General features: G+C 39.7%; 1 protein-coding gene across 1 annotated transcript in view; it reads right to left on the bottom strand.

Moving 5' to 3' along the window:
- Nucleotides 1-24,980, bottom strand: part of LOC103185779 (cytoplasmic dynein 2 heavy chain 1) — a 311,776-nt gene that overhangs the window by 207,227 nt on the left and 79,569 nt on the right. Inside the window, exons 49-59 of the mRNA XM_042334736.1 lie at nucleotides 24,323-24,453; nucleotides 22,861-23,109; nucleotides 22,035-22,143; nucleotides 20,920-21,033; nucleotides 18,293-18,435; nucleotides 14,756-14,834; nucleotides 6,421-6,575; nucleotides 5,210-5,347; nucleotides 2,777-2,890; nucleotides 1,165-1,325; nucleotides 128-251 (exon numbers count right to left, since the gene is read on the bottom strand). Coding sequence (XP_042190670.1) covers nucleotides 128-251; nucleotides 1,165-1,325; nucleotides 2,777-2,890; nucleotides 5,210-5,347; nucleotides 6,421-6,575; nucleotides 14,756-14,834; nucleotides 18,293-18,435; nucleotides 20,920-21,033; nucleotides 22,035-22,143; nucleotides 22,861-23,109; nucleotides 24,323-24,453 — 1,517 coding nt within the window. The remainder of the gene's footprint in view (nucleotides 1-127; nucleotides 252-1,164; nucleotides 1,326-2,776; nucleotides 2,891-5,209; nucleotides 5,348-6,420; nucleotides 6,576-14,755; nucleotides 14,835-18,292; nucleotides 18,436-20,919; nucleotides 21,034-22,034; nucleotides 22,144-22,860; nucleotides 23,110-24,322; nucleotides 24,454-24,980) is intronic.

The raw sequence follows: 24,980 nt of genomic DNA, 5'->3' as shown, positions 1-24,980 counted from the left end.
CAGGAAATTGTGATAAGCAAGCAATTCTGGGGGTAATTTATTATTTATTAGCAGTCGTTCATTTAAATGTCTCTAACAAACTGCAATAAGGCACTATCAATCTTTTCATGTTATTTATCAATTGTACCTTCGGGTCAAATGAAGCGCCATTTTTCTGTAAAAGTCCCTCAACACTCTCTCGGATTTCTTTGCTGATACTCCAGGCATCAAAAGTCGCAATCTCTTCTCTTACTCCCCGTTTTGCCAAGAAACTGGAATGGTCAACATGAAATAATACATTAGAAATCCATATAATAATAATAATATATTATTTTAAATCCATGTTGGCTTACTGAAGCCAGTTGTAATATCAACACTACATTGTTTATCTTATGAGAATGTTATAGAAAACATACACTCTTTGTACCTTACTTTTTGACCATTAAGTTAGAAATGAACAGAGTGTAATACACTGTATTACATTTAATTTTTAATTTATACATAGGTTTGATAATGAAAATAATGAGTTGAAATCAAAATATAATGGTTGAGAAGAGTACATTTAATCATATCAGATACAAACCTACTCATGAACTGAAAAGCTGATTATTTCAACAATCACAATTTACAAGCCCATTTAAACTTAATTTAGAACCTATGAAAGCTTTTGAATACATTTTCCTCACAATTTGACTTGAAAATCATTGCTATGTACAACGTTTAACTTAAAGTATATATTCATATAGGAACACACTGTATGTGTGTGTGTATGATTCTGAATAACTATCAAAGTGAGTCAACTACAGCAAATTATATTCATGGCATCACAAATATAAATGTAAATATTCCCAACCAAATACAGTAACATGCTTGTTTATCTGACATTACGATTAAGTTGGATTGTTAAGGCAAGCCATAGGGATCTCTGAATGCAATGCGATTTATTCTACCACTCCAGCAATGTTACGAATGGATGCAAATGGAAAACTGTTTTCCCATTCAGTTTTGCGAGAGCTACATAGGCGCAAAAATAAAAAAGTCATAATGACCATGAAACAAGATCATTAACTCCCAAAATGCTAATCAGTTCATTTGTTGTAATAACAAGTACACCATTCTGGTTTAATAGAGGTAGAACATCTGAATATCACTGGGAATCACTGTATTATAATAATGTATTCTCACCTCTTCATGCTGACCCATGAAGTATCAAATATACCCATTAACCGCAATACTCCTTCCAAAATATCTCTGATTACATCAGGGGGCATGCGCAAGGACCGGATTTCCGACAGAGATTCTGGCCTTATATTCCCCACTGCTCGTTTGGCTTCATCCACCAGAGGCTAAAGGGAAAAAAATGAACAACCTTTGTCACAGATTCAACTGTAGCTATAACTTTTAACCTAGATTTGTACCATGAACATTTTGTTGGTTAGATTTCCCCTCCCCAAATTGACCACTAGATTGTACTGAGAAAGCCAACTTCAGTGGCATGTGCCAGTGGAAGCCACAATTGGCCTCAGCATCTTGTGGGTTGTGAATGGAATAATTAGCTCAGTTCTGATTCTGAAGATGACCCAGAGATCTCTGTTTACAAGCTTGAATGCGTGGCTGTGGTGTCAGTTTGGCTCAGTTCGTAGCAATCTTGCCTGAGTCTCAAAGCTGTGGATTTAAGTTTAAGCTCCATATTGGGAGTCTGAAGTCACAGTATCTAGGCTGACACTCCAATACAGTGGCCTGCATTGCTGGAGATGTCATCCTTCAGATGACATGATAAACCAAGGTCATGCATAGCTTTTCAGGTGAATGTTAAAGATCCCATGGCACTATTCGAAAAGAGAAGAGAGTTTCTCCCAGTGTCCTGGCCGACAATTCCCAAGGATAAAATTTGTCATTCTTTTCCCAACTGTTTGTTTGTGGGCAAATTTGCTGTATGTAGTAAGTAGTACTACTACTGTAGTAAGTGGAGCTGTGAAGCATCCACTCAATGTGAAAAGGTGTGTTTTTAAAATACAAACATTATCATCATTGTTATTATTATTCAATATTAAGTTTTGTTGCAGTTTACTATGCAAGACATCACTAATCTTGGACAACCTGCAGGTTCCAGCTACCTCCAGCTACCTCATAACTTCCTCAAACAGAGAGATGTGAAGTGAAATCATGATCCACTCCTGCACCTCATAGAATCCCGTGACAGTATGCTAGATGTGCAAGCAGGCTAAGGTATCACACGTGGGATGTACTAGGAGTGGAGGGGAATTATTTAAATGTGAATGAATGGGCTTTATTATTGTAAATGCATGTAGATTTCAGTTCTGATTCCAGAGATAACAACATCACGACTCTACAAGCTGGCTGCACAGGAAAAAGATATAAATATGATTTAAAATATAAATGTTTATATTTTTCATAAGTATAGAGAATTTAACACCTCCAAATTATATAGAATTACATGGAATATTACAGCACGGAAACAGGCCATTCGACCCAACAAGTCCATTCAGGTGTTTATACGCCACATGAGCTTCCGCCCCTCCAAATCCCTTCTCCCATAACCCTGCATTCCCTAAATGTTTGCCTAAATTATTTCTAAATCCTAAACTATTTTAAATTATTTTAGAATGAGTTAATTTATTTTGTGCTACAGTGGAAAATAATTCTGGATAAATGCAACTTTGAAAATAAGAATACTTGAACCATTCCCTTCTTCTTTCATTTTAGTCATTTTTGACGACAAATCTCTTTAATCTCGTGGACACAATAAAACAGTGAATGATTAAAATATCTTTACCTGGACCTCCTTAAGCTCATTTTCGATTACACTCTTACGCTTCTCAATCTTCACAACCTCCTCAGCAATTTTCTGTTTAATCTGTTCCATTTCAGTTTTCTGTTCACTGGCATTCTGACAAGAAAGACAGCATCCACATATTACATTTAGCCTCAGTCATCATTTTCTAAGCATTGTAGCTCTAAACGATATGGAGTATCACACATATCAAAGTGACAAGCAATATACACATATTTCATTTGCACTTGTGTATAATATTCTTATCTAACCATGATAAGTTGTAATTTGCTTTTCCAAGTATCAGGAATATTAATCTTTGTTTTGCATCCAAAACTGAAGTCAAAATGTCCACTTATGATTTAGAATAAGTACTGTGCTTGATATGCATCTTCTGTGCTATTACAAAACACATTCACACACAATCACACCACCATAAAATCAATTAGTTTCTCTTTGCTCAAAATATCTCACCCCCTGCATAACACATATGTGAGAAGGTCCCATTTCTGTAAAATGTCTTGTCATCATTACTTACTGAAGTCCCCTTATAATAATAACAATAACACTCCTTGCATTTGATTTTATACTTTTGACGTAAAGAGGGCTTCACAGAATATTCCTAGAAATGTAGTGACTGTGCATTTGGCTGCAAACGCAGCAGCCAATTTGCACACAGCAAAGTCTCACTAACAGACATGAAGAGAATGATCAAGTTTATCTGGGAGTGACCAGGGCACTAGAGAAACTTTCTTCCTTTTTCAAATAGTGCCGTGAGATCCACCTGAAAAAGCAGACGTCATCTCAGTTTAACATTTCATCCAAAGGACCTCTTAACAAAGGACCACTCCCCCAACGAGGGCTCAAGCCTGTGCCCTGGGCCAATAGAAAAGTGCAGCAGAAACTTTTCCGCCACAACAAACTTTGCCCACTACAAACCTGCCATAAATGTCGTTTCTGGCCCGTGGGCCGCTCACGCTGCTTATCTGATGTCACTGTGGGTGGAGCCGCTTCAGACACGCAGTGCGGCCAAGCGGCAAATGGGCTACAGGTGGAGGCTCCGCTGAGGTGATTGTCTGTGGGTTTGTCTTCATGTGAATATGTCTATGTCAATTCTATATGTGTGTATGTTTATGACACAGCTTCTGTTTGCTCGGTTTTAGATCTCTGTGGGAATGTCTCTGTCTGTGAGTGTGTGTCTCTCTCTGCGTCTCTGAGTGTGTGTGTCTCTGTGTCTGTGAGTGTGTGTGTCTCTGTGTGTGCGCGTCTCTTTCTGTGTTTCTGAGTGTGTCTCTCTCTGTGTCTTAGAGTGTGTGTGTCGCTCTCTCTGTCTCTGAGTGCGTGTATCTCTCTCTGTGTCTCTGAGTGTGTGTGTCTCTGTGTCGGTGAGTGTGCGTGTCCCTCTCTGTGTCTGTGAGTGTGCGTGTCCCTCTCTGGGTCTCTGTGCCTTGCCGACCCTGAGAGGCAGGAGGTGGTGAACTCCTGTAGCCTCATTGGTGTGTGTGTCCCAATTCCCCCCAAAAATGGCCACTGAGTGTTTGTTAAAGAAACAATTAATAGTTTTTTGCAATAATCTAATATGTGTTATTTCCTTATGTTTAATCAATAAAGTGAAAAAATGTGGCAGTAAAATGTACCTCAATAGCACCAATCAATCTCCACAATCTTCCCGCAAAACTCAGCAAACCCTTCTGCAATTCCCCGCAAGGTTCGCAAAGCGTTCTGCAATTTTTTTGCAAATATGTCCGCACTTTTCTATTGGCACAGCAGTTATAACTAACTTCTGGGGGGACGGGGACTCTGGCTTGAACTAACACCTTTTACCAGTATGAGAGAGTTCCATTACATGTTAAGTAAAACAGCTTCCTCAATAGTTTAACAAGTGAGCTGTAACCACAGTAAACTATCTGACAGACGTTCTCATACCTAAAACATGAGATATGGAATTGGATAGAACTTGAAGAATATTGCCATTGAGAGCACAGGAACCCCATTCTTGTTAGGAAAATGTATTTCTAGTGAATCAAGCGCTTAAGAGTATCTCCTGTTCTTGAGTTTGCAACAAGCTTCACAACATCTCTAAAACAAGTAGACAAGGGTCTTGGTTAACTGGAGCACACCTATGGAGATTTTTGGGAGATCTTGATAGTGGATGACAGCAACCAAAAGCAAGGATGAGTTGGCCAAACAAACACCTGCTTTAAGCTGTTTTTTCTTGAATAATAAAATTGAAGGCTTAAAACTATGCAACTACTTAACACATTTTACATAATGCTTTACAAATTGTATAGATTATTTTTATCTGTAAATTCACCAATTAAGTGCAGTGGAACATTTTGCTACATGCAAATAATGGAAATTTCTGAGGTGTGAAGGAGAGCTGAGGTTCAGAATGTGGCTGCACGAAACAGAATTTATGATGTCCAGGTATAATACCTGCATGGATACTGTGATCTCTTGCAAGGCTGAATCAGCTTCTGTTTGCTTGGTTTTCAGCAATACGCTTTGTTCTGCTGCCTTTCTCTTCAGTTCATCAACAAGTGCTTTGGCTTCATTTAGCTTAGAAACGCCAGCCTGTAGTAACAAACACCAAATAGAATACATTTGAATAAATTTCCCTTTTCAGTGTTCCAAGACACTAATCTGAATGAGGAGCGCTATATAAATGTAAGCTATTGTTTTTTCAGTACTGTCATAACATGTCGAAAGCCACTTTGCAAATTTCATTTTCTGCAAAAAAAAACATTTAAATACAGGAAATTGGCCATTCAATCTTAAAGTAGACTTGAATATCTATTTTACACACATCAACATTTTGTCAAATTGGTAAATATCTACTAAACTTCCCTTCAATTTGTTATTTCAAGGAGATTTTAATAAACATGGAATCTTTACAAACTTGAAACTCCTCCAGACTACCTAATATTCACCACATAGTACATTATGAACTTGCTCTCACATTTGGATATTTATGACAAAGTACTCTACATCCTAAGCCACTAATGTGTAATGCCTGCACCAAGTAGACCCAGTAACCCAGTGGATCAAATTTAACAATCTTGTCCTGATCTGCAAATTGCTCCTCCTACCAATTCAATTTTTGCAGCCCAATATTCCAGTAACCTCAGCTTTTCTGACTCCAGTTTACTGTTTGTTCATTAATTCCTTCACTCCACCATTTGCTGGTGAAGGTTTCAGTCACCATGCCACTGAGTTTTGAAGCATGATTGCAAAATCAAGTTGCCTTGTTATTTCTCTAGATGCCTTCAGGAACCTCAAAATAGCATCTCTTTGACCATACTTGGTTCTCTTTGACCAATTGCAAAACTCACTACCACAAAATTAATTATATTAAGTCAGCCATGAGACAGGTGGTTCAGTTTCAATGATCAGCCACAAGATCAGTTTGGATGAAGGCAGCCATTTGGCCTATCCAACAGAAAAAACATTTCTCTAATGGTGATGTGCTAAAACGAAAGCACAATTATAATGCATGTGCTTTACGTGTCAATACAGATAATAATAAACCTCTGAAAAGCTCAGTAATTTAATGGCAAGACCAGATGAAACTTTCGATTGATTTGGTCCTATTCAACATTAATTAATGATTGCTAATTGGTTCATTGGTGCTGATCTCATGAACATACCTGCAAGTGACTCTGCTGTTTCATAAGGTCAGTTTTTTTCGTAGTATAAATAGAGCTGTACACATCCAAGAAAATCATGTATCTGTGTGGAGTAGCTCCATACTCTTTACAGGACTCATGAATCATCAAGAAAGACTTTATTAGATCAGCATCACCTGTAAACAAAAGCACTGCTGTAAGCAAGGAGGAACATTTGCATTTAGATGAAATGCAGCAAACTATTTATCTTTATCAAATGAGGTCATACAACATATTCTTAAATTGAGGGGACTGTATAAAACAGGTCATTTGTCATACACCTTCAGCATCAAACAATGTAACATGAAAACTAACTTTCAGCAAATTTATTAAAAGTATTAATTTATATTTATATGGTACCTTTGATAGCAACAGGAGAATGTCCGAAAGCGCTTCACCTAGCTGACTGGGAACCTAAGCAGGGAGCAAAGGCAGGGAAAGTGGCCAAAAGTGCAGAAAAAAGGTCTTTTTTTTAAAAAAAAGACAGGTCTCAAAAGGCAGGGAGGGAGGGAGGGACTCGGATGGAGATCCAGAAAGTGAAACAGAATGGCTGAAAGCTTGACAACTTTGTAGTGAGGTAGACTGGAGCAGAGAAGATGAAGGGAACAGACCAGTGTTTGCGAATGGAGGAAGGAGTTGGGGCAGTTGGGTCCCAGAACATAGACAGACGGGTGAAATGGCAGATTAATGCTGAGAAGTGTGAGGTGATGCATTTTGGGAGGAAGAATGAGGAGAGGCAATATAGACTAAATGGAGTTTGTAAGGGGGTGCAGGAGCAGAGACTTGGGGGTTCACGTACATAGGTCCTTGAAGGTGGCAGGACAGGTTGTTAGAGCTGTTAAAAAAACATATGGGACCCTTGGCTTTCTAAATGGAGGCATAGAGTACAAAAGCAAAGAAGTTTGGATAAACTTTTATAAGTCACTGGTTAGGCCTTAGCTGGAGTATTCTGTCCAATTCTGGGCACCACACTTTAGGAAGGATATCAAGGCTTGGAGAGGGTGCAGAGGAGATTTACCAGAATGGTACCAGGGATGAGGGACTTCAGTTATGTGGGGAGACTAGAGAAGCTGGGATTATTCTCCTTAGAGCAGAGAAGTCCTGTAGCTCAGTGTTTAGACCACTCGCCTCGCAAGCGAGAGACCTGGGTTCAATTCCTGGCAGAGAGTAATGTTGGGCAAGTTTCCTTACTCCACACGCCTGTTTACCTAGCAGTAAGTAGGAACGTGGTTGTTAGTCGATTGGCGGATCTTTTTTCCCGGGGGTAATAATTCCTTCAAAAAAAATTTAAAAATAATAAATTGGTCACTTCAATCCATGACTGCTTGTGGGACATTGCTGTACGCAATTGGCTGCCACATTTCACCTACAAAATATACAGTCAATTCACTTTATAGTATATTCTGTGAAGCCCTTTGAGATGTCTCGAAGACGTGATAAGGCACTATATCAAATGCAAGGATTATTATTATTATAATAGAAGGGGAGATGTAATAGAGGCGTTCAAAATTCTGAGGGGTTTTGATAGAGTAGATCAGGAGAAACTTTTTTTTACACGCACAGAGAGTTGTTATGGTCTGGAGCAAATTCAAAAGGGAATTGGATAGGTATTTGAAGAGGAAAAATTTGTAAGGATATTGGGAAAGAGCGGGGAAGTGGGACTGATTGGGTAGCTCTTATGAAGAGCTAGCACAGGCAATATGGGTTGAATGACCTCCTTCTGTACTGTAATATTCTATGATTTCTATAACCCTACTGAAGATCCAATGCAGAACCAGTATCTCGGAAGGCAATAGCAAAACCCTATGCTCCACCATTGACAACAGTGGTAGCAATGCTCTAAAATTGATCAAACTAAAAATGTCACTTGAATTAGCAATCTGCTCTAACTCCACAATCTGTGCTAAAGTGGGGGAGAATTAATTCTACAAAAGTCAATGACAATTGACAGCACTTTTAGTCCCTGTGATTACTATTGTTGATTATTATTGTTGATAATTAACACATCACAAGTCTCTGAAGCATCCTCACAATAATGAATAATTGAGGGAGAAATGGATATAGATGAGGTGGAGCAGAAGGAATGTGGCTTTTGTGGAGTATAAATATTGGCAAGGAATATTTGGTCTGAATGCTTTGGTTCACCTTTGGGAGGGTGCTGTCTCACTCTATGTAACTTCCCAATATTGTAATCCTTGCATTTGATATAGCGCCTTATTACGTCTTTGAGATGTTTCAAAGCTATTCACTGGATATACTGTAAAGTGGAGTGACAGTGGTCCTTCCTGCTCTATAACTCCCCATTCAGGTGTGTGAATAGACAATCTGCTTCAAGGCCTCTGCCAATATCGCTGGAAACCAGATGTCAGGAGGATGACAGCTGGACATGATTACTTCTCTTTGTCCTTCCCTCCCTCTCTCGATGCTGTGCATTACTTCTGATTCAACCTACATTAATTTAGCTTAAATAGCATCACTCAAGTGTTAAATCTTTTCTCAACTGAAAACAAATGCAGTATGATAAATATTTTTATAGCTCCTAACTGCCGCATCAAAACATCTCAAAGCACTTCATAGGATTTATTATAAAGTGTCAATTGTGTATTTTGTAGGTGAATGGTTAGCTAATTTGCGCCAGATATATGTGACACCATCATGAAGTGAATGAGCATTTTTGGGAGGGAATTGTTGGGCAGAATAAAAATAATCCTTGCATTTGGTATAACGCTTTTCACATCTTCTAGACGTCTCAAAGCACTACAGAATATACTGTAAAGTGAATTGACTGTATATTTGTGGGCAAAACATGGCAGCCAATTACGCATAGCAGTGTCCCACAAGCAGTCGTGGATTGAAGTGACCAATTTATTATTGTTTTTTTCTTGAGGGATTATTGGAGTAAGGAAACTTGTCCAAGGTTTTACCCGGGAATCAAACCCAGGTCCCTTCGCTTGCGAGGCGAGTGCTCTAACCACTGAGCTACAGAATACCAGGAGAAACATCCTCCTCTTTTCAAATAATGCCGTGGGATCTTTAATGACTTAAATAAGCAGACAACACCATGGTTTAATATCTCACTTGAAGGTACCTCCAACACTGCAACATTCTCCAACACTAGGCTAGTCAGGTTCAGAGTTCTGACATGGTGCTTGAACCCATAACAATGGTGATGGAAGCAGACTAGTTATCAAAGATTAGGTTCTCGTAAAGGTATTTAATAAGACTCTTTTTTCCTTACAATTTGTAATTGTCCACATTCCTCAGAATACACATAATAATTATATCTTAGAAATGGCATGGTACAAATTTAACCTTGGACAAAATATTTTATACAGAGAAACAGCAATTATGAATAAGTTATTTTTGCTTTTGATAATTGAACCCCTTTTACCAAATAGAGCATCATGCGGTTCTATTTTTTGTAATTGTGGTTCTAAATTTTGTAAATAAAACCTTCCTGCTGTTTTCATCATTAGTGATAAGGCTATACTCCATTAAGAATAGTCTTGTCCATTAAACACTTAATTATTAGACTGCTGTGCAACAAAACTTTAAAGCAGAATTAATTTAATTTGAGTTTGAGTGTTCACCATCTTGTTAAAAGCGCAACATTTATTGCTCCTCATTAATGTCTGTAACGAGGCAGAACATAAATGTATAATCTCATTTTCACAATTTTTCCAAAAGTATCTGTGTTAGCTTTATTTATTGTTGACTCATTTGGTCTTAGTGAGTAATGAGCTATCTTACACCCAGGGTTCTTTAAATGTCTCTAAGGCAAGTTTTAACCTGTCATGGAGAACATAGAATCATAGATTCATAGAATGTTACGGCACAGGAGACCATTCGGCCCATCGAGTCTGTGCCGGCTCTGACAGAGCAAGTCACTTTCACTAACCCCAATCACCAGCTTTCTCCCCATAATCCTGCAAACCCATCTTCCCCGGACACCTATCCAGTTCGCTTTTAAAAGCTGTTATCGAATCGGACTTCACTACCCTTTCAGGCAGATCATTCCAAATTCGAACAACTCGCTGAGTGAAAAAATGTCTTCTAACCTCTCCTCTGCTTCTTTTGGTAGATATCTTAAGACTGTGACCACGGTCACAGTCACACCTACCAGCGGAAACAGCTTTTCCTTATCTAGCCTGTCGAAACCTTTCATGATCTTGAAGACCTCTATCAGGTCACCGCGTAACCTTCTCTGCTCTAACAGGAAAAGTCCTAACTTCTCCAGCCTGTCCTCATAGCTAAGGTTTCCCATTCCTGGTATCGTTCTCGTGAATCTCCTCTGCACCCTTCCCAATGCCTTAATGTCCTTCCTGAAGTAAGGTGCCCAGAACTGGACGCAGTACTCCAGCTGATGTCTAACCAGTGTTTTGTATAGATTAACCATAACCTCCCTACTCTTATACTCTATGCCCCTACTAATAAAGCTCAGTACACCAAATGCCTTTTTTACTGCCTTATCTACCTGCCCCGCTACCTTTAATGATTCGCTTACTTGAACACCCAGATCTCTCTGTACGTTCACCCCCCTTAAGATTGAGCTACCAAGTCTATATTGCCTCCTATCATTTTTCCTACCTAAGTGTATCACCTCACACTTATCCACATTGAAATCCATCTGCCACATGTCAGCCCATTCCACCATTCTGTGTATGTCTGCTTGCAGTTGGTTACAGTCCTCCTCACTATTTACTTCCCTACCTAACTTTGTATCATCTGCAAACTTGGAAATAGTGCTCTCTATGCCCAAGTCCAGATCATTAATATATATTAGAAAGAGCAGTGGTCCCAATACCGATCCCTGGGGGACACCGCTGCACACCTCCTTCCATTTCAAGAAACACCCATTAACCACCACCCTCTGCTTTCTGTCACTCAGCCAGTTCTTAATCCAAACTGCCACTGTCCCCTTAATACCGTGGGCCTCTAATTTTTTTATTAATCTCTTATGCGGTACTGTGTCAAAAGCCTTTTTGAAATCCATGTAAATAACGTCCACCGCATTTTCCTCATCACCCCTCGCAGTCATCTCTTCAAAAAATTCTATTAGATTTGTTAGGCAAGATTTGCCTTTAACAAATCCAAATTGGCTGTCTCTAATTACCTCATGTTCCTCTAAATAGAGATTTATTCTGTCCCGGATTATTTCTCTTTGACCGAGCCTTCAGCTCCCCTCTCGACTCTCTTCCCCCTCCTCGCTCCCTCCTTTCCCTCCCTCACCCTGACCATTTCCCCCCTACTCGCTCCCTCCCTTCCCTCCCCTCACCCTGACCATTTCCCCCTGCTCGGGTCATGACCCAACTGTGCAGCGCCTTGGGACGTCCTCCTGACGTGAAAGGCGCTTTATAAATGGAATCTTGTTGTTGTTGGTCTCCAGTAGTTTTCCTATTACCAACAACAACAACAAGATTCCATTTATAAAGCGCCTTTCACGTCAGGAGGACGTCCCAAGGCGCTGCACAGTTGGGTCATGACCCGAGCAGGGGTAAATGGTCAGGATGAGGGAGGGAAGGGAGGGAGCAAGGAGTGGGGAAATGGTCAGGGTGAGGGGATGGAAGGGAGGGAGCGAGGAGGGGGAAGAGAGTCGAGAGGGGAGCTGAAGACACGGTCAAAGAGAAAGGTTTTGAGACCGGCCTTGAAGGAGGAGAGGGAGGAAGCAAGGCGAAGGCACTGGGGATGGAGTTCCAGAGCCTGGGGGCTGAGAGGCTGAAGGCCCGACCACCGATGGTAGGGCGGTTGGGCGGGGGACGTGGAGCAGACCAGAGCCAGAGGAACGGAGGGTACGGGCAGGTAGGTAGGGGGATAGTAGGTTGGAGAGGTAGGAGGGAGCAAGGCCGTGAATGGCCTTGTAGGTGAGGATGAGGATCTTGAAATCAATCCTCTGGGGGATGGGGAGCCAGTGGAGGCGAGCGAGGGTGGGAGTGATGTGGTCCCGAAGCCTGGTGCGGGACAGTACACGAGCTGCAGAGTTCTGAATGACCTGCAGCTTGTGGAGGGAGGTGACGGGAAGGCCGGCAAGGAGAGAGTTCCCGTAGTCCAGCCTTGAGGTGACAAAGGCGTGAACCAGGGTTTCAGCAGCGTGAGGGGTGAGGTAGTGCCGTAGTCTGGCGATGTTCCGGAGGTGATGGAACCAAAGTTAGGCTGACTGGCCTGTAATTTCCGCGTTTGTCTTTCTGCCACTTTTTGTAGAGGGGGGTAACATTAGCCACTCTCCAGTCTCTTGGCACCATTCGTGTGTCCAATGAAGATTGAAATATAATGGCCAAAGCCTCCGCTATTTGAACCCGTATCTCCCACAGCAACCTTGGGTGAAACCCATCTGGTCCTGGTGACTTATCAATTTTGAGCCCAGTCAATCTTTTCAGAACTTCCACTCTGTCTATAGTAATCTGATCTATTTCCTCTACCCTCTCATCCAATACTGCGGCATTTGGGGCATCCATTTCCGTTGTGAAGATAGATGCAAAGTACTCGTTCAGTACATCAGCCATGCCCTCTGCCTCCACAACAAGATTGCCGTCATTGTCTTTGATTGGCCCCACCCTACCTTTAACTAACCTTTTTTCCTTTATGTGCTTGTAAAATATTTTAGGATTCCCCTTTATGTTACCCGCTAACCTCTTCTCATGCAATCTTTTAGCCTGTCTTATTACTCTTTTAAGATCACTCCTGCATTCTCTATAATGCGCTTTGCTATCCTCAGTATCTTGCGTCTTCCAATTGTCGTACGCCGTCATGTGCCTCCTATTTTTCCTATATACAGTACGTTCCACTTATATACATTGAATTTGGCTTGATGTAATGTTTCCCGATCTCCAAAAGTCTCACAGAGCCAAAGAAAGGTGAAAAGGGGCAGCTCATTTCCTATTGGCAAATGACAGAATTTTCCCATTTTAAATGAGCTCTGACGAAGGTTAAATTTAATGACAATGAGAGAACAACACCTCAAATTCTGAACATCTAACTCCAACAACAATTGTCACTTTTAATACATCTCCAATACAATAACCAAAAAGAGAGTAATGATTGTGTTGACATCAAATTTCCTAAACGGTACACAATAATAGACAATTTTCACCTTCACCTCAATATTCAACCCATTCAGGCTATTCTACTTCAAGACTTAATTTCGCGGGACAGAAGAGGCAGATGTATTAAAAAAACTATTCCATTTTATATATTAACTGAATTACAGCAATTTGCATTTATATAACATGCTTTATATAGAATAAAGAATAAAGTCTCACAAAAGTACGGTGGAATGCCGAGCAATGAAGAAGTGGTAGGTGATAGTAAGAGTGGTTGAAGAAGTAGGATTTTAGGCATGATTTAAAGTAGGAAAGAGATGAGGCAAGCCAGAGGGAGTTCGAGAGTTTGAGGGCACAGTAGCTAAATCAATTACACCATATGTAAACACAACCATGGTTTATACCATGTATAAATGCATATCTGCAGAGGGTATTAGGAGTCAAATTGATCATGTAACAACAACAAGTAAAATGATTTATTAATCAAGCAATTAAAAGCCAATCTTTTCCACTGGTCATCAATAACAATAAGTGTTTACACATAAACCTCGTTGTCTGTTTTAAGTATTTATAGAAATTTATACCATTTAAGTCTATACCTCTACAGTTATATTATTTTCTTTCCAATTATTTCCTTCATGATGGAAACACTCAGAAATAATCTCTGTTCTATTGCTTGACATTTTTAGAAAACAGTCTCAAAAAGCAATATAAAGATAGGCTAGAATATACAGCCATCCAACCATCATTGTCGGTGCTTATATTTTTCGATTTTTATATTAGTTCCATTATTTGTAGTTTTTCCTTTTCATCCCTACTAATATTGCTCACCAATCCTAATTAGAGGATTACATTCTTGATTGTTTTAGTGCAAGGAGCTGAACATTGAAGATCTGCCCAGACAAGCAGAGAAAACCCATAATGAGTGTCAATATTCCTCTAAATTTATCTGACAATGAAAGCATTCCCCCAGCATTGCATTGGAGTCCTAGCCCAAACTACGTGAGGTCAAAGTCCCGATCTGGGGCTTGAACCTTCTGACTTAGAGGTGAGAGTGTTGACACCTGAGCCAGGCAAAATTGCTGTTGTGCACATGGCTTCTAAAACCATTCTGAATGCAGCTATGCAATACTAACAACCTTGTGTTCGCTCTACTTCACATTTACAACAAATGTAAGCTGTTAGAATTATTCTCATTAGTGCAAATAATAGGCTCTCTACAGTAATTCACAATAGTGGTCCACACATTAGAAATAATAATGCATCAGCAAGAAACAAACCAGAAATTGAACTCCTGCGTCTTTCTTTCTTCACTTTCTCCTCTTGTCCATAGTTTAGTAAAAGCAACATTTCAGGAATCTGAAACAAGAATCATAGAAATGACAGCACTGGAAGGCATCCACATACCATGTACACACCACCTCCCTGAGAGAACGAACGAACCATTCAATCCCACTTCTCTGCTCTAGTCCCACAATATTTTCATTTTTAAAACATTTGTCTAATTCTGATTCAAGCACATTTTTGGTAGTGCATTTCCATGTTCTAATAGTCCCACTGTCAAAAACAAAATCTCCTAACCTCTCCCTGAATTGGATTTGGTAACACAGTAACCTTAAATTAGCATTCAAGTTACAATCATTCACTTCGTAGCAGTTTGTGGAATGTTGCCTGGGACAAAATTGGCTTCCGTGTTTCACTACAAATAATAATAATTCTTGCATTTGATATAGCGCCTTATCACGTCTTCTAGACATCTCAAAGCGCTTCACAGAATACACTGTAAAAAGAATTGAATATGTTTTGGTGATACAATTAGCCGTGGATTAAGCGACCACATTTTTTAAATTATTACTTTTGAAGGCATTATTACCCCCGGAGAAGCAATCCGACAATCAACTAACAACCAGGTTCCTTACTCCTAGGTAAATAGAGGTATGAGCAGTAAGGAAACTTGCTTAAGGTTTTGCCCGGTTCCTCTCGCTTGTGAGTCTCTAACCACTACGCTGTGAAGCACTATGAGATGTTTTGATGACATGTTAAGGTGTTATATCAAATGCATGGACGATTATTAATTTTTAAAATTATAATTAATAAGTCTTGCATTTGATGTAGTACTTTAAAAAATATACAGTGATGATACTTCATAGTAAATCACGTGAAGCGTTTTGACACGTATTCACAATCTGATAAGTCACTATACCAACTATAAGGACTGTTATTATTATTCAGAGCTCTGAGATGATACTCACGTGAAGGGTGCTATACAAATGCAAATTGTATTATTATTTTTATAGTGACTGCGTATTTTGCAGGCAAATACTCCAGCAAATTTGTGCGTAACAATATCCGAGAAACAGTCCTGAAGTGAATGACCAATATTATCTGGGGAATTGTTCGCCAGGACACCGGGAAAAATGGCAAACTCTTATAAATTGTCAATTACAAAAAAAAGGCGGTCAAGCAAATTCAAAGGCAGCAATTTCACATACCTGGAGAGTCAAGTGCCACCTACTGGTAGTAATCAAATATTGCAAACATTAAAGACCATAAATTTTAACTAAGATTTTCATTAAGATGCCACAACAAATGTAAAATGTAAAACCTTAACTTTGCAAACATAAATCTTATTATGGGATCCTTATGGGACCTTTACATGCCCAGTATATTATTTGCCCTTCCAATGAGACATAAAACCAAGGAACCATCTGCCTGTTCAGTCGACGTTAACAGATCCCTTGGTACTACTAGAAAAGAGAGTTTCTCCCAGTGTTCTGTCCAAAATCAAAAAGCACAATCAAAGATGAAAGTCTTGACACTCCCTTGAAGAAGGCAAGGGAGAAGACGAGGCAGAGGGGGAGAAGACGAGGCAGAGGGATTCCGGGATGGATTTCCAGAGGGTGGGGACATAAAAGCTGAAGCCCCGACTGCCAATGGTGAGGCGGGCAGGGCAGGGGACATGAGGCAGACTAGTGCCCTCCGAGCAGAGGAAGTGGACAGGTTTGGGAAGGTGTTACTTGGTCGCAGAAGTAGGGAAGAGCGTGACCATGGAGTGCTTTAAAAGTGAGGATGAGGATTGTAAACTTGATCCTCTGAGAGATGGGGAACCAGTGGAGCCAGGCAAGCAGGGTTGATCAGTTCCCAGAGCTTCGTACAGGAGAGGAAATGAGCTGCACAGTTCTGACTAATCATCTGGAGGGAATAGTTGGGAAGTCCAGCGAGTAGAGAGTTAGCGTAGTCGAGCCTCGACATGATGAATATATTAATGAGGATCTAGGAAGCCTGAGGAAAGAGGGAGAGGCAGTGGCAAGGGTGGGCAATTTTGCAGGATTAGCTCTATGAGGTGGAGGGTGCATCTGTAAATGCTCATTCTGTTAGCGCCTGAGGTGAGGAGGAGCTGACAGGTGCCAGGAGGGCCTCAGTCTTGTCAACATTCAGCTGGAGAAAGTACTTGGCATTTAGAGGCTTGAAAAATAAACCAAAATTAATTCAATTCCTACAGGCTCATATTTGATTTAAACCATGTATCATATCTCCATCAGACACAAGGTTAACTCAAAATGGAGGAAAATAAGAAATGTGTGCTCGTCATATTTTCTGTGAAGCACACATTGTAAATGTGATCATCAAAGATATTTTTCAATTGCCTGATGGGGTATTTCAATTCATGGAAGCAAAATCCAATTTGCACTGGCTGGAGTGCTATTAACATTTACCGATGTATTCTGCTTTTAAAGTGTGTGTGAATCTATCAGGTATTGTATGTTTCACACAATAGGAGCGTAAGGGTAGTGGGGTCACATAAAATTGCATTTATTCCATTTCTGTAATCAGAAATAAAAAAGAATTGAGGAGAATGATCAATATTGTCAAATCCTCCTGGGGAAGATGGTGGGGAAAGGAATAACGTGGTAGAGGTCCCTTATCTGCAAAAGAATGTAACCAAATCACAGAGAATCATCTTTGTGATGGACTTGATAACCCGTGCCTCAGGCAGGGTTATTCCAAGGAATTTGATCAGTTTTCTTACTCACAAATAATTTTGGAGGGAACGACATGTTACTCGGAGCTGTGATAATGTGGGGTAGCGCTCCAGGACGCTACCACATGTGAAGAGCCCTATATAAATGGAAGTTGTTTTTGTTGTTGTGATCTACTCACTTGTCTCCTGTTAACTTTGCAAACCAACTTCCTAACGGGTAATGTAATACAGTGAGAAAACCAACAAGAATTTTGCAATTGCTTCTCACTGGGTGCCCAGCCACTATTGTTAAGTGCCAGGACATAGATATAATTAGAAAGAGAAGAATGAAAAGGATGTCAAGTTTTCTCCAGAGTTTAAGGAAGGGTGAGTCTCTGCTGAAGGTAGGTGTTGTCCAAAAAGTGGGCCTGATGGGCCAATGACTATTCTTTATTCCATACTTAACAAATATATAATAATCTTTGCATTTGATATAGCGCTTTTCAAGTCTTCTAGATGTCTCAAAACGATTCACAGAATATACCCTAAAGTGAATTGACTGTATATTTGTGGGCGAAACGTGGCAGCCAATTGCGCACAGCAGTGTCCCACAAACAGTCGTGGATTGACATGACCAAATTATTATTGTTTTTTTTCTTGAGAGATTATTATCAGGCGTGTGGAGTAAGGAAACATGCCCAAGGTTTTGCCCTGCTGGGAATCGTATCCAGGTCTCTTGCTTGCGGGGCGAGTGCTCTAACTGAGCTTTATGCTCTAATACAATAGAAATGTGTTTACTTCTCCTCAATTGAAGACCCTTTGAAACCAGGACAGTAATCCAAAAGTATTCACTTACTTTTTTCATGCTGCTTTTAGACCAGCCTTCCATCCACTGCACTGCACACCTCTTATAAAAGGCTGGGTTACTTTCACAGTTGATAGTAAAATTTGGGTTGGTGCAATCCATTATGAGGACAATGTGCAGGTTCTGCTGAATTCCTGTAAAATTAACCAAACGTTTTAGTTTTCTTTCAAGTAATGTAAGACAAGTTAGAATACAAATCAACAATATTCACCAATATGATGTAGTCCAGATAATAATAATACTTACATTTGGCATCATGTCTTTTATGTCTGGAGGAAGTCCCAAAGCGCTTCACAGGCTATAATTAGAAATGCAGTGACCGCGTGTTTTGTGGACAACTACAGCAACCAATTTGCTCACAGCAATGTCCCATAAGTAATTTTATTTGGGGGATTGTTGCCAGGGCACTGGGAGAAACTTCCCTCCTTCTTCAATAGTGCCATAGGATCTTTCATGTCCACCAAACAGACAGATGGAGCCTCAGTTTAATGTCTCATCCGAAGGACAGTACAGCAAATATAGCAAGCCCTCAGCACTGCACTGGAGTGTCATCTTAGATTATATGAGTTCCAAACCCTGAAGTGGGATTTTAACCTACAACTTTCAGTCTCATAGGCGAGAGTACTACATAATCTTTTAAGTGCACTAGGCTAAAACAGCTGGCGATTGAAGTATAAAATAAAAAAACATAAAATTAGATTAGGGAAATGGTCTAATGCAAACCCAAATTGCAAACTTCAACTGTGCATTAGTGTAACTTTAACATAATCAATATTGAATCACAATGCCATTTTGTTTTGCTTAGTTTGTACTATACTTTAGATGTTGAAATGCTTAGTAAAAAGACTTAGTAAAAATGTAAAAACGGTACGAGAAAAAGTTTCACTTTCAGTGCCATTCTTTATAACTAAAGTGCCCTACTTAGTCCAAAATTCTAATATGATTCAATATAATTGGAATAGACATGGCTTCCTAATTTTTCTACATTTTTTCTGCAATTTGCAAGATTTGGCATATGCAATATATTTTATGAATTAAATTTTGAAAAGCAGTTTCTTTAAAAAAGGTAAGCTGCTTAAAAATGATCAAACAAGTACCTAGGCAAGTAAAATCTAAAAATAACCAGAAGAACAGAGGCACAGAATCTTCAATTTCACAGCTAATGGGATATTTAGTCAGTCGGATACCAGCGTCATTACAGACAACAGGAAAAGTTTGTGATTCATAATTGAGGATAACCCTAAAAGTAGGTATTGGGATTTTATTCATGTGTTTCCATTGACCTTTAAACGTAATCAAAAATCAAGGTCAAAATTTTTTATGCTTGAGAACAGTTTAAAATGGAAATAAACACTTTGGTCAGGGGTGGGTGAGAACTTAGATCACCCCCCACTCCCCCTCCCCCCCCCCCCCCAAGCTCTATGTAGTTCTACAAATCCTGCAGCATATTGGTTAGATCACTTTCCTCACAAGCAAGAGGACCCGGGTTCGAGCCCTGCGCAGGGCAAAACATTAGGCAAGTTTTCTTACTCCACACACCTCTGTTTACCTAGCCGGAAGTAGGAACCTAATTGTTAGGTTGATTTGCGGATCACTTTTCTGTGGATACTAATCCCTCCCCCCAAAAAATAATAATAGTTTGGTCACTCAATCCACGACTGTTTTTGGGACACTGCTGTGTACAATTGGCTGCCATATTTCGCCCATAAAATATACAGTCAATACACTTTAAAGTATATTCTGTAAACGTTGGAGAAGTCTCGAAGACATGATAAGGCGCTATATTAAATGTAAGGATTATTATTATTATTACTGCTAGCCCAGGTGCGACCAAACTAAGTTTTGCATAGTTTGAGCTTGCCTTCAGAGAAATTAACCAAACCGATTGGGTCGTAAAGTCATCACCTATTTTTTTCTTCATTGCCACCTCACATTGTGAGTGACAAGTTAATTACTATTAAATGTCTTTTAAGTTCTCTCTCCATCGTGTCTGTACTGATACTCATTGTTCCCCCTCTTCTAGCCCGTGTGCCTCCTATTTGCAATTCTTATACGGAGCAACCTTCATTCTTTGTTACTGTATGTGCCAGTGATTTGCCAGTCAGGCTTTCCATAATATCCTGGCCGCCTCAAAGTACTAACACCAGAGGCACTACTCGTAACATCTTCAACATGGCTCCCCTGATAACTACGCTCTGCCTCTTTTCCTTCAGAAGCATTTAATAATGCACACTCATCGCACCAATTGACATTACTTGGTAAAAAAGTCACTCAAATGATCTCTTGTCAAAAACGTTTTGGAACTCTAAGTCACTCCATCATATTGCTTCTCATTGTCAATCTGAGATACCACCTCCTCAAAAACATCTATGAGTTTGGTGAAGCAAAATCTGCCATTTCTGAAGCTGAGCTGATTGTCATTTATCTGGTTGCTTTCATACTTTGCATCTGTTGTGAAATAGCTTATTCATTTAGCAATTGCTCATTAAATGAATAAACACATATAAACGCTCCATGAATTAACTATCCGAAGCGAAAATGAAAAGGTACTTCAAATAACAATGCAAATTTCAGTTGTAGCATTCAAAATGAAAAATGATTGATATTTATTTTCTTACTGAAGGAGAAGTAATTAAAGATGGGTCCCGTGAATCCATCTTGTGAGGCTTGGTCTTTTAAAGGTGACAGGATTGGTTCCAATTCTTCTGGTGTATACAAACCAGGAACTTCACCTAATGCATAGAGCCATGATATTAGCCACTTTGTACCCATAATGTACATACAAGTCTAAAATGTAATTGTGTTCAGTTAAATCAATCTTACTTGTGCACTCAATGCTTGTTAGGAAGCAGATTTTCAACTTCTTTATTGCTCATACTTAAGTTTTGTTGCATCCAATGTATTCTCCCTCCCCAACCCAAAGCACTTATTCCTTGGTCAAAGCTGGTCTTCCAAAGCTAGGAGGTCATGCCAGGGAGTGGGCTTTCACCACGCCATTGTTGATATGTCTCAAGAATAAACTACTTGTAGAAGGATAAGAGCATCCTATTGAATCTCCCCTCATTGGGAAAATTCCTGACAACCTTCCTTATATCAATAGTAGTGAAGGCCACCCCCTTCCCCTCCCTTCTCCCCCCTTGACTCCAGCTTGGGTCTGAAATGCTGTACACTACCCAGTGCCTTGGGACGCCCCCCCAACGTGAAAGGCGCTATACAAATGTAATGTTGTTGTTGTAGTGCTGCATTTATTAATGCCAATCACACAATAGATCGCAAAATATCCTTGAAAGATTTTAGAAAAAATGCAATGAAATTCAAACATTGGAAAATGTGAATAATGAAAATAATTTCCTTATCTTACTGCAACCTGAATGTGATAAGATTCGCCACTCAGATTCATTTACTGAAAGTAGGTCTGAGTGGAATAAGTAGAGAAACTCTAATGGAACTGTCAATGCTTCCATTAGAAGTGTGCGCCTCTGGATATCAGCGGAGACCCCGATAACCGCTGAAAGTGCTCAAAAGAGAGATGATGGACAACTTTCTGTATAGCACTGGTGCAGTAGGGATCAGCGACATCCAACTGACAACTGCACAAGTTACAGTAGCTACACTTACAAAGTTATATTATAATATGATCTGACAATAGTATCATTCTGCATAATGAGAGAAACCAATTGCTGATTTTTTATCAAAAATAAAATGTGGCAATAGTTACAACATATATACACACCTGAAGACAACAGGCTATTAGCCATCTCAAGGAATTGAGGCTGAACAAACTGATAATCCTCCAGAAGCAAAACAACCTGGTGTCCATCAAGGCCTGCAAGCTGCATTACCTACAGGGAAGGATAAACAAACACTGCAACAACCAACTGTTAACACATTGCTGGAAAACTGGAGACGGTGACTTAACTTGTAAAGAAATAACAACAAGATTACATTTGTTTAGCGCCTTTCACGTCGGGAGGACGTCCCAAGGCGGAATAAGCCAGTTGCTGCAAAGCAAAGTAACTGACAGACTGCTGAAAAAAACATATTTAGATGTAATAGTGTTTTACATGCATTCTTTGCAGGCAATCCATCCATATTAATAAATGATTAAACTACCATAGGCCCTTGTCTGCCGGTAGGAGACCTATCTCTAGAATATAAAACGTCAAGAGGAATGGGACGGACTCATGCATAAACTCCCAATGTGACACGTGAAAACACTTTGGAAACATATTTTCAAGATCATCACTACTAAAATAAGAACAAAGTCATTTGATATTCAGATACATATCTCATCTTCCACTAACTTTTCAAGGTTTTGAAAGTCATCACTGCCCCTCCAGGCATGCAAAACAAAGTGTGACACTGAATTGTCAGCACTTCCACCTTTGCACCTCTGTCTGTGTGTAGGATGGATAATAATACAGCAGTATAAAAGAGAACATTATTTAGGAACTGAATGGATTGATAAGCCTATTTACGCATTTCTTTGTCAGTACAGCAAACCTAAAACAGGAAAAATAAGGCTTTATTATTTACAAATAAATGCTGGTTTTACTTACAGTTTTTAGATCATTTTTGAACTGCTTAGCCTCATAACTTCTGGAAATCTTTGGTGAAAAGAGGGTGGCTCCGTGCATGTGACTAATGACAGAGATAGCAGTTCGACGACCAACACCACTACGCCCTGCTAGAAGCAATGAGCCTCCAGGACAGCTGAGCACTCGGTCTACCCTGGCCATGTAGTCCAGAACTTCATGGAATAGTAAAATATCCAGTTCCCTATTGTCTCTCCCATACTGAACAATACCCTGTTGGAAAGGATCATAAAGTGAAACACTGGGTTCTTTAAAAGTGTCTATTATATAATGTAAAATGATAAAACAGCAACATGACCAAAATATTCTATTAAATACCTAAGTCACAATGTCATCTATCTAGAAACAAAATTGTTAAACCACGTCCAATGCATATATAAACAATGTGTAAACCAATATATTAGTAAGAATAATCCTAGCATTTGATTTTGCACCTTAGCTGGTAGCACTTGCTTCTCTGAGTCAGAAGGTTTGGGGTTTAAGCCCCACATCAGGATGCAATGCTGGAGGAGGGCTGAATTGTCAGAAGCGCTGTTCTTCAGATGGGACTTTATATGTTTGAATAATAACAATCCTTGCATTTGATATAGCGCCTTATTATGTCTTCGAGACATCTCAAAGCGCTTCACAGAATATACTATAAAGTGAATTGACAGTATATTTTGTGGGTGAAACGCGGCAGCCAATTGCGTAAAGCAGTGTCCCACGAGCAGTCATGGATTGAATGATAACCTTTCCTTTTGATATAAGACATTATATTAAAATAGAAAGATTATCATTAATATTATCGAATTTAGCACCTTCTCCTATTGACATTGGCCACTAACTCAGGACTGTTTTGATTCCTTAAAATTGATGTCTTTTGGACCCATGTTCAGCCAAACAGCATGGCCCCAGTATCATAACATACTGTAAATCCTCTCACTAAGTGGGGATAGCAGCTCGAGATCACAGGTTTACACTAGGATACCAGGAATGAAGGGGTTAAATTTACGAAGATAGGCTACATAAACTTGGCCTGTATTCCCTTGAGTTCAGAAGGTTGAGCGGTGATCTTATCAGGGTGTTTAACATGATAAAGAGATTCGATAAGGTAGAACAATTTCCTCCAGTGAGAGAATCCAGAACGAGGGGCATAACCTTAAAATAAGACCTAGGCCTGTTAGTAGTGAAACTAGAAAGAATTTTTTCACGGAAAGTGTTGTGGAAATCTGTGATTCTCTCTCCTAAAAGGCTCTGGATGCTCAGTCAATTGGAATTTTCAAGTCTGAGAATGATAATTATCTGTTCCGTAAGGGTATCAAGGGACACAGAGAAAGGATGGGTAAATGGAGCTAAGATACAGATCAACCAGGATCTAATTGAAAGGTGGAACAGGTTTTAGGGGCTGGTCTATTCTTGCTCCTAATGTTCCTAAGAAACCAACCTTTTGGATAACATCCTTCAGATCAGCTGAACTTAATTTTCCCAGCAACTTTCCATGTGGGGGTAGGGGCTGATCAGGAGCTATCGCAGAGCCAGCTTCATGCCGAGCTCCCCAAGTGACATAGAAGCAATCTGCAAAGTGAAATAAGTCAGATTTGTAAACAAGACAAATATAGAATGATGCAGCATGGAAACAAGTCAGTTGGCCCAACTAGTTCATTTCAGTGTTTATACTCCACATGTGCCTCCACCCCCTCCTTTTCCCCTCTATTTGTATCCATCCTCTTAAATTCATTGACACGTTTTGCTTCAGCCACAGATTCCAGAAGTGGAGGCCTTCCAGTTTAGATATGGTAAACTACTCCTACTCAAACAATGTTGTTTAATTAAAATGATTAAAAAAAACAGAATTCTGACCGAAAGTTTTAATTGGCCTCTAAAGATTCAGTGCAATTATAAAATAAAAACAAAAAAGACCAGAAGTGCACAAGTATTCCACTTGCAATTGCTCTGAACCAATTCTGTTGTGTTCCCATTTTGTAATAATAATAATCCTTGCATTTGATATTATGCCTTATCGTGTCTTTGAGCCTTCTCAAAGACCTTCACAGAATATACTGTAAAGTGAATTGACTGTGGGCGAAACGCAGCAGCCAATT

Source organism: Callorhinchus milii, unplaced genomic scaffold, assembly GCF_018977255.1.
Source record: "Callorhinchus milii isolate IMCB2004 unplaced genomic scaffold, IMCB_Cmil_1.0 Scaffold4, whole genome shotgun sequence".
In the NCBI taxonomy this organism is placed as follows: Eukaryota; Metazoa; Chordata; class Chondrichthyes; order Chimaeriformes; family Callorhinchidae; genus Callorhinchus; species Callorhinchus milii.
Note: the sequence above shows the minus strand (reverse complement) of the source record. Positions and strands in the feature narration are given on the sequence as shown.